At 49.1% G+C, this 9,975-nt stretch overlaps 1 protein-coding gene and 1 pseudogene across 1 annotated transcript; one reads left to right on the top strand and one right to left on the bottom strand.

Moving 5' to 3' along the window:
* Positions 1–199, bottom strand: part of LOC138666675 (E3 SUMO-protein ligase ZNF451-like) — a 126,396-nt pseudogene extending 126,197 nt beyond the window's left edge.
* Positions 200–270: 71 nt separating this feature from the next.
* TK1 (thymidine kinase 1) lies at positions 271–4,527 on the top strand. The gene is made up of 7 exons (XM_069750684.1): positions 271–419; positions 695–726; positions 802–915; positions 2,386–2,479; positions 2,552–2,641; positions 3,485–3,604; positions 3,695–4,527. The coding sequence occupies exons 1-7, from the start codon at positions 354–356 to the stop codon at positions 3,869–3,871; spliced, it is 693 nt and encodes a 230-aa protein (XP_069606785.1). The 5' UTR covers positions 271–353; the 3' UTR covers positions 3,872–4,527.
* The last annotated feature ends 5,448 nt before the right edge of the window (positions 4,528–9,975 follow it).

A 9,975-nucleotide genomic window follows, 5' to 3' on the forward strand; every position in this document is an offset into this window, starting at 1 on the left:
ATAGGACCGTGGTATAGTAATGTGTACTCTCCCCAGTATTGCACGGAGTACAGGCGGGAGGTGTCTGTGCCCTGTGGTCACTCCGGTGGATATATATATACTTACTCACTGCCTCAGTCTGTACCCCAGAGTGTGCACTCACTGACTGTAGTACTTGGCGGTAAAAGCCGTAAACGGAGCTGTCAGTCACCGTGACCATGAGCCGCTCTGGGCGGGGCTTGGCGGTTATCTTGTCCCTGATTGGCTATCGCTCCGTGTAGGAGCGGCTGATTGGCTGCCTTTTAAACCACAGCGCGGGAACGTGTGTGACCGGTGTCTCCGTCTTCCCGGTTCCCGCTCTAGTCTGCACAGACATGAACTGCCTGAATGTGGCGGAGATCATGCCCGGCTCCCCCAGCAAGATGCGCGGCCAGATACAGGTGAGTGGGGCGGAGGACTGAGCTGCGCTCAGCACGGGTTCACATGTGGGTGGGGGAGGGTGTGCACACTCCTGAAGCTGCCACCTGCCCACATAATAATAATCTTTATTTTTCTATACATCTGCGTGTGGGGGTCACATAGGAATGTGCAGGGGCGCACAGACTTTTGCTTATGGGACAGGAAATGGGTATTTTTTATTTATTGATTTATTTTTTTTTTTGTCCCCAAATCCCAGCGGATGGGAAACGTAACGCGGCTCTCTTCTTTCCTGCAGGTGATATTCGGCCCCATGTTTTCTGGGAAGAGGTGAGGACCCTCCTCCGGGTGTGGGTGATGGGGTGGGGGGTGACTTTCAGGCGCTGACCCCCTCTCTGTCCCCAGCACGGAGCTGATGCGTCGTGTGCGGCGGTTCCAGATCGCGCAGTACAAGTGTATGGTCATCAAATACGCCAAGGACACGCGCTACAGCACGGAGCAGCTCGCCACGCACGACCGGTAAGGGAACGTCGCCGTCCGCAAGTAAAGCATCTGTTTATAATGGGGGGAGAAGATACTTTTTTATTTTTTCCTTACAATTTTAAATTGCAGCAAAACTTCCCCCCCCCAAAAAAAATAAAATGTATGCAGCTTCACTTTGGACCTATGTGTCTCCATGGTAACAGACTACGAATCCACAGTGCGTAGTCTGATCCTGCTGCCTTCTAATCTTCCTGCTATTCTACAGCAAGTGGAAGAGGCTTGACTGTAACCTTGGCGACACATAGGTTTACAATGAATAGGTAAAATAGTGGGGGGGGGGGGGTGTATTGAGTTAACATGTTCTTAGAGCCTGGCCTTTCATGAAAGGTTTCATAACCAGGCATATCACTTTTAGGCCGGCGTCACACTGGCGTTTAAAACGGCCGAGTGCAATGCGATAAAAAATCGCATTGCACTCGGACCAATGTTAACATATGGGGCCGCTCCCCGCAGCATGCTGCGATTGTCTCGGACCGAGGAAAACTCTCGGCTCACTCGCACCCATATAAGCCTATGGGTGCGAGTGAGGCAGCGCACACCACTCGGATATCATCCAAGTGATGTGCGCTATAAGCGGACCCCAGTAATGGAGGAGATGGAGAAATTAATTTCTCCGCCTCCTCCGCAGCTGTGCTCCGATCCTCCCTGTGCGAGAGAATCGGAGCACAGACGCATGACACTCGGCTCCCGCTCTGCTGCGAGCAGGAGCCGAGTGTCATTAGCATATCGCATCCAATGATCTCGCATCGGATGCGATACGCTAGTGTGACGCCGGCCTTAGATAAAAAGGTGTTATTGCACCATCACAGCCCCACCCAGTGTCCACTGCACCTGCTGAAATTGTGATCCTCAAACCTTAAATTTTGAAGTTCAGGCCTTGTGGGGTTTTTTTTGTTTTGTCCCCCTCCCTAATCTTTCTACATAACTAAAAGAATAATATTTGGTGTTGCAATTATCTGCAGACGCCACCAGGGGAAGTTCAGTTTGCATGAATAGAGAGAAATTATGCTGCCACTAGGGGGAGCTCACTGCGACTGTTTAGAAGGAAAACATGCTGCCACTAGGGGGAGCTCACTGTGCATGGATAGAGAGAAATGATACTACTGCGCATGGATAGAGAAATCATGCTACCACTAAGGGGAGCTTACTGCGCATGGATAGAGAGAGGAATTGTGCTGTCATTAGGGGGAGCTCACTGCACATGGATAGTTAGAAATGATGCTGCCACTATATGGATCGCATTGCGCATAGTATAGGAGGAAATGATGGCTCAACAAGGGGGGGGCTTCACTGCGCATGGATAGAGAGAAATGATGCTGTCACTAGGGGGAGCTCAGTGTAGATGGATTTATTCCTCGCTCATTGACTCCGATAATCTGTGCAGTAGCTCCCCCTGCTGAATCTCAGGAATGTGAATTGTATATTACCTGTGCCTGTCCCCCGCAGGCACACTATGTCTGCCGTGTCCGCCTGTAACCTGTCTGATGTGACCATGGAGGCTCTCAGCTGCTCGGTGATCGGGATCGACGAGGGCCAGTTTGTAAGTACCTCTAGGACGTGGCGTCTGTGCGTGTGGTGCGGATGAGTGGCATCACTGTTTTTACACTTGCAGTTTTCTGGTGTTGTTGAGTTCTGTGAAAACATGGCCAACAGAGGGAAGACGGTGATAGTAGCTGCGCTGGATGGCACGTTCCAGAGGAAGGTGGGTAACATGGTGGTGTAGTTCACCATTTTATCGAACCACCGAAATGCACAATTTCTGTATTTATTAGAACATAATTTTTTTTTTATTTTTTTTTAATTTTACGAGCACTGATCTCACTACAGCTTTTATCTCACAGGAAGACAGTGCCGGCAGATGAGCACTGTAGTGTGCAATCAGCCCTCAGCATATATTTCAGGAAGCTGTGCATCATTTCCAAAAAATAAAATAAAAAAATGTCTATCATAAATAAGGCTACTTTCACACTGGCGTCGCATTGCGTCGGGCCGAGATTCCGACGCTAGCGTTTGCTGCGCCGCACAACGGGTGCAGTGGATGCATTTCTCCGGCGCATCCGCTGCCCCATTGGGAGGTGGGGGCGGAGTTCCGGCCACACATGCGCGGTCGGAAACAGCGGTCCGTCGGCAGCTAAAAACGTTACATGTAACTTTTTTTGCTCCCGGCGGTCCGCCACAACACGGCGCAACCGTCGCACGACGGTTGCGACGTGTGTCAATGCGTCGGTAATGTTACTCTACGGGGTAAAAATGCATCCTGCAAACAACTTTGCAGGATGTGTATTTTCCCCTAAACGACGCATTGCGACGTATTCAAAACAGCGCTAGTGTGAAAGTAGCCTAAAACGGTTTTCCGATTACACCTAATGCTGGCTATTGATGTTATGGTGCCACCTACTGGGAGACAGCAGGTACTGTCATAACAGAACTTACTGAAGGTCCAATAAAGTGACAGTGGCTACATCCACAGCGCGATGATGCTGGTTTATTTATAGTTTGAGCGCCCCACAGTGGTGCAGTCGGTTACTTCTCGTTCTTGTTTCAGGCTTTTGGTGATATCCTCAATTTGGTGCCGTTAGCAGAGAGCGTGGTGAAGCTGAACGCCGTCTGCATGGAGTGTTACCGGGAGGCGTCATACACTAAGCGGCTGGGGTCCGAGAAAGAGGTAACGATGGAAAGGGCACTGGGGGGTGAATATATGCACAGTGGGTTCCTGACCACCCTCTCACGCTGCACTACACTTTCTTTCCTGCAGGTGGAGATAATTGGAGGAGCAGACAAGTACCACGCTGTGTGCCGGCCGTGCCACATCCGGAACCAACTGCCGGAGGGGAAGGAGAATCCCTACCTCCCGCTGAAGGACAAGGCCTCCGGAGTAATCGGCAGTAAAATGACTCCACGTAAACCTCTGTCACAACTGCAGTGCCCGTAAATTTAAGCGCTACGCAGGCTCTGACCAGTAGGTGGCGCCAGAGGATGGCGCTGAAGACATGTGCTGCATAGCTGGGACTAGGCTCATTACATGGGGGGGCTTGGTTTTTATGTCACAACTTTTATTATTATTTTGGCTGGGATTTATTACATTAAGGGAATTTTTACTGCCAGTAAAGGAAAAGATGTAATGCTCAGTGTGTGTGCAGGAGCGCTGCTCTGAGGTACAGCTCTGGTGAATGAGATGACGGATGTGCTTTCCCAGAGTCATCATTTTCTGTCACTGCCATGTATGTGTCTGCATCGGGCCGCTATGGAGGTGATGAAAGCAATGCTGAAGGGTACTGGGACATCCTCCCAGGATTTGGCGTCGTTTGGTCATGCGAACGGTTATCTGACCTTAAGGGACAATCAGTTGCACCTACCCCTGACCTCTGAGAAGCCGAAAATCACTGCCCCCCCAATCCGGATTATTCTTCTTCAGCCTCTTATCTTTGCACTTGTACCCTGCAGAAGAACCTACATTTTATACATATATATTTGGTGTTGCAAGCAGAAGGCGGCCATTGTCCAATCTGCCTCCCGTCCTCTTCTTTTGTAGCCTCCGCTTTGCTTTTTAAATCTTGTATTTATTTTTAATAAAAATCTGTAAATGAATTGTTTTCCTTTTTATTATAGTAATTTTTCTATATTTGGAGTTACTTTAACTAAAGGGGTTGTCTGGCCTTGGGGTACGAGTCTGCAGTCAGTATGTGATTTGCATGCTTCCGGACACATTCCAACTAGACGTTCCTGACCTCATTCAATGCAAGTGGCCACATCTAGTTGGAATGTGAACGGAACAACGCAAATCGCTCCTGGCATTAGAACTCCAGCCTCCCTCAGACCAGCTGGCTGAACATTCATTTGGCAGAGCTTAATCTTAAAGGCGTTGACCACTACTTTCCTTAGGATGTTATCAATGTCTGACTTGGTGGGGATGTGACACCTGGTGCCATTGACGATCAGCTGTACCTGCTGTCGGCCCTTTCTGCACAGTACAGCTCAATTGACAATAGTGGCCACGGCTGGGTACTGCACAGCTACCCCTTATTAATTTGAATAGATGTGCAGTACCTGAGCACGGCCACTATGTAGGTGATGGTGCTGTGCAGCTCTGTAACGGATCAGTTCCAGCTGCACCCAACAACAGGAACAACTGATGGTGTGAATGAGCCCTTCTAGGTATTGTTACACTGTGGATGTTCTGCAGGCAAATCTGTGCACTCTTTGGGGGGCAATGAAAAACATTTCTAGTGGAAACTGCTCCAGTAAAGGCTGCCTTCTTATGTACTGTATATACTAGAGTATAAGCCGACCCACCTAGTTTTACCACAAAAAACTGGGAAAACTTATTGACTCGATTATAAGCCTAGGGGGGAAAATGCAGCAGCTACCGGTAAATGTCAAAAATAAAAATAGATGCTCCATACCATTCATTATGGCCCCATAGATGCTCCACATAAAGCTGCCCCATATATAATGCTCTGCACCGTTCATTATGGCCCCATAGATGCTCCACATAAAGCTGTGCCATCTAGAATGCTCTGTACTGTTCATTATGGCCCCATAGATGCTCCACATAAAGCTGTGCCACATATAATGCTCTGCACCGTTGATTATTGCCCCATAGATGTGCCATATAAAACTGCCATATATAATGCTGCTGCAATAAAAAAAAAAAAGCCATACTCGCCTCTCTTGCTTGTAGCTCCTCAGCGTCCCGTCTCGGCGTCTCTCCGCACTGACTGTTCAGGCAGAGGGCGGCGTGCACACTAGTACGTCATTGCGCCCTCTGACCTGAACAGTCACTGCAAGAGGACACGAAGACAGAGCGGCGGGTGGAACGTGGACAGGTAACTATGACATACTTACCTGCTCCCAGCATCCCTGGCTCCTTCTCCCGGACAGCTGGTCTCCGGGAGCCGCAGCCTCTTCCTCTGTCAGCGGTCACTGGCACTGCTCATTAGAGAAATGAATATGCGGCTCCACCCCTATGGGAGTGGAATCCATATTCATAACTTTAATGAGCGGTCCCACATGACCGCTGAACAGGGGAAGAGCTGCGGCCCCCGAAGACCGTGGGACAGGCAGGGGGAGCCCCAGAAGCAGGTAAGTATGCGACAGTCCTCTCTCCCCCTCACCCGCCGACCGTGACTAGAGTATAAGCCGAGAGGGGCACTTTCAGCCCAAAAATTTGGGCTGAAAATCTCGGCTTATACTCGAGTACAGGGCCGCCATCAGGGCATGACTGGCGTATGGGGCCCGGTGAGCAGAGGGGGCCCGCATCGGGCCCCGTCTCATCTGGTCACCGGGCCCCCCCTGCAGGCGCTGCGGCAGCGGCACACTATTGACGTGCGGGCCCGAGCCCGCACGTCAATAGTTAACAGCCGCCAGCCAGTCTGAGGCTGGCGGCTGAATAGGGCCGCAGTGCGCACTCGCCGGCGTCTGACGTCATTGTCAGCCGCCGGGCCCGGCGGCGAGTGCGTCTGTGTGGAGCCTGGAGAGGGAGCTTCACCCGGCGCTGGAGCTTGGCCAGGTAAGAAGTTGTGTTTTTTTTTTTTCTTTGAGTGCTGCTGCGATCCGGGGGGCAGGATGATGGACACACAGGGGCAGAAATGCTGGACACACAGCGGCAGAATGGTGGACACAGTGGGGCAGAATGCTGGACACAGTGGGGCAGAAATGCTGGACACAGTGGGGCAGAATGGTGGACACACAGGGGCAGAATGGTGGACACACAGGGGCAGAATGCTGGACACAGTGGGGCAGAAATGCCGGACACGGTGGGGCAGAATGGTGGACACAGTGGGGCAGAATGCCGGACACAGTGGGGCAGAAATGCCGGACACAGTGGGGCAGAATGCTGGACACAGTGGGGCAGAAATGCTGGACACAGTGGGACAGAATGGTGGACACACAGGGGCAGAATGGTGGACACAGTGGGGCAGAATGCTGGACACAGTGACACAGGGGCAGAAATGCCGGACACAGTGGGGCAGAATGGTGGACACAGTGGGGCAGAAATGTGGACACACAGGGGCAGAAATGCTGGACACAGTGGGACAGAATGGTGGACACACACAGGGGCAGAAATGCTGGACACACAGTGGGGCAGAAATGCTGGACACACAGTGGGGCAGAATGCTGGACACACAGTGGGGCAGAATGCTGGAGACAGGGGCAGAAATGCTGGACAGTGACAGGGGCAGAATGCTGAACATTGGGGCAGAATGCTGGACACAGTGGGGCAGAAATGCTGGACACAGTGACAGGGGCAGAATGCTGGACACAGGGGCAGACTGTGAGACCCAGGGGCAGAATGCGAGACACGGGGCAGAATGGAGATACGGGGCATGATTGGAGACACGGGGCATGACTGGAGACAGATGGGGCAGGATTGGAGACAGATGGGGCAGAATGGAGACACGGGGCATGATTGGAGACAAGTGTCAGGATTGCAGACATGGGGGCATGGTTGGAGACATAGGGGGCAGAATGGAGACATGGGGCATGATTGGAGACACTGGGGGCAGAATTGGAGACAGATCGTGCAGGATCATGGGGCAGGATGGATATGATGGAGACAGATGGGGCAGGATGGAGAGATCACATAGGGCGATCATATGGGGCAGGATAAGGAGATCATATGGGGCAGAATGGATACTCATGAGGGCAGGATGGGAGAATATCTGGCTGACGCCAGGAATGAGACACACGGGGCCAGGCTGGGTGATATTATTAATACCATAGGGGCTAATTTAGAGATATTATTACTGCAGTGATGTATTTATTTTATTTTTTGAGTATACTGTTTTAAATGGGGGGCGGTCCTGTTACTGTATAGAGTGATACTATGTCGCCTTCTTCATGTGGTGTAATGTAGAAGTTGTGAAAAATTAAGTAATGTGTTCTGCAAGCGGAGCTCGAGATAACTGTGTTATTTCCTGCAGAGAGAAGTCCTGGCTGGATGAAATGATGGCGGTCTGTGCTGGATGAAAGATGAAGGACTTCACCTTGAGACGTCACTGGTGAGTCAGTGTGTTACCTATACACTGACACTATACACTGTATACAGAGCTCCTGTGTATAATTTCACTAGTGATCACTATATTATCTGTACACAGACACTGCATACTAAGTACAGATCTCCTGTGTATAATGGCACTTATGGTGATAGTATGGTGCTTTTTTAAAAATTACTGATCAGAATTGTAGTATTCAGTCACTATGTGGTGGTAATATGTGGTCTGGACATGGTGTGGTGGTATTTGTTCCTTGTATGTGATATTATTCGATCACTGTGGTGGTAATATGTCATCTGGTCATGGTGTTGTGGTATTTGTTCCTTCTATGTGATATTATTGGGCATTTTAAAAATTGAAAAATAAATAAAAATATACCTAAATTGTATTGCATATTTTAACAAATATTTAATAGGTTACAGCAGAGTAGGGCCCGGCCAAAAGTGTCTACCATGTTATGGTGGCGGCTTAAAAAATCTTTTGGCCAAAACAAAAGCTGCCGGCTATATGTGTGATCTGGTGATGGGAACTGTTAATGTGTGATAGGTGAGAAGTGGAGTTTTTCCAAGAGAGAGCGGTGGGACTGTGGACAGTTCGAGGGGTGGAGCCTGGGCGGAGTCTCAAGGGGGCCCCGAAAATTTTGCCAGTATGGGGCCCCGAAATTTCTAGTGGCAGCCCTGCTCGAGTATATACAGTTGTTCTAGGAGGCTTTTGTTGTTTCCTGACGCATATTTGGAAGAGTTTTTTTTTTTTTTTTGCAGCCTTCTAATTGTACAGTACCCAATTTGGCATATTCTTCAGCAGACGCTACAAGAAGCAAATTTTTTCTACATCTTAAAAAAAAAAAACCTCAATTCTGAATAGCCTAGTGGTTTTACAATGGAAATCAATGAGTCAAGGTTTTGTTTTTTTTTAAAGAATTAGTCAAAAAAGAAAAAAAAAAAGCTCTGCGCTTCTACTCTATTGGTGCAATGAGTCCTATTCCTGACGGTACATTCACATGGAGGTTTTTTTTTTCTGGCTGAAAAATTATTTTTGAGGGTGGTTTTTATGACTTACTGTTTTGATGCCTTTTTCAGTGTGGTTTATGACAAACGTAGGAATATATTTCTTTTTAGCGTTTATGCTGCAAAATAACCTAAAACGCACCAAAATAACTGACATGAAACTTTAAAAAAAGAAAGGCGACACGTGCACGATCGGTGCGTTGTCACAGTCAAATTAATGAGAACTTTGTTACGAGCGGATTTTATGTGTTTTTTGCTTTATGAATTTGGTGAGGAATTGATGCCCAAGCTCCACGTCAAAATGCTCCGTGTGTACATAGCCCTAGGCGGAGGTCGCCAACAGCATTAAACCAGGGAAATTGTAATAAATTGTTATTTTATCCCACAGCTTGGCCATAGAAGGATCAAATGTGGTGATGAGCGAACGTGCTCAGGTAAGGTGTTATCTGAGCATGCTCAAATAATGTTAGCGTCCCTGCGGCTGCATGTCTCACTGCTGTTCAACAGCCACAACACATGGAGGATTGGCTAATAAATATGAAATCCCTCCATGTGTTGCAGCTGCTGAACTGCCACGAGACATGCAGCCGCAGGGACTCTAACATATTCGAGCACGCCAAAGACTTGGATGTCAAGTGACCGTTCTCTGGCTGGGAAAGCTGCATAGCATGCTGGGAGTTGTAGTTTTGTAGGTCAGCACTAGGTTAGGGGAGCACTGGCTGGCACAATTTAGTTCTTGGTCCAGTGGTCAGTAGCCACCGGCATCCAAGTCTTTCATACCGCCTTCCATTAGTCAGTCTGGTGCGACATTGTGCTGACATATCAGAAGGGGATACCAGTAAGGAGGAGGTGACAGACTACTGATGAGGGTCTGGCATATCTCCTTAGCAGCCGAAAAATTAGCTTCTTGAATAATTTCCAATCCCAAGTATAAAGGTGCCAATCTTGCCAAGAGTACCCATTTAAAAAAAAATTACTGTCACCTTATCAGGAGGGAGATAATCATTGCATGTGTAGGACAGCAGGGGGCGATG

Source organism: Ranitomeya imitator, chromosome 2 (genome assembly GCF_032444005.1).
Source record: "Ranitomeya imitator isolate aRanImi1 chromosome 2, aRanImi1.pri, whole genome shotgun sequence".
Lineage (NCBI taxonomy): Eukaryota > Metazoa > Chordata > Amphibia > Anura > Dendrobatidae > Ranitomeya > Ranitomeya imitator.

Bases quoted from the DNA above. Each gene is read 5' to 3' on its own strand.
- TK1 (XM_069750684.1), top strand. From the start codon at position 354: ATGAACTGCCTGAATGTGGCGGAGATCATGCCCGGCTCCCCCAGCAAG. The intron at 420-694 runs GTGAGTGGGGCG...TCTTTCCTGCAG, and splicing joins AGATGCGCGGCCAGATACAG to GTGATATTCGGCCCCATGTT. The intron at 727-801 runs GTGAGGACCCTC...CTCTGTCCCCAG, and splicing joins CCCATGTTTTCTGGGAAGAG to CACGGAGCTGATGCGTCGTG.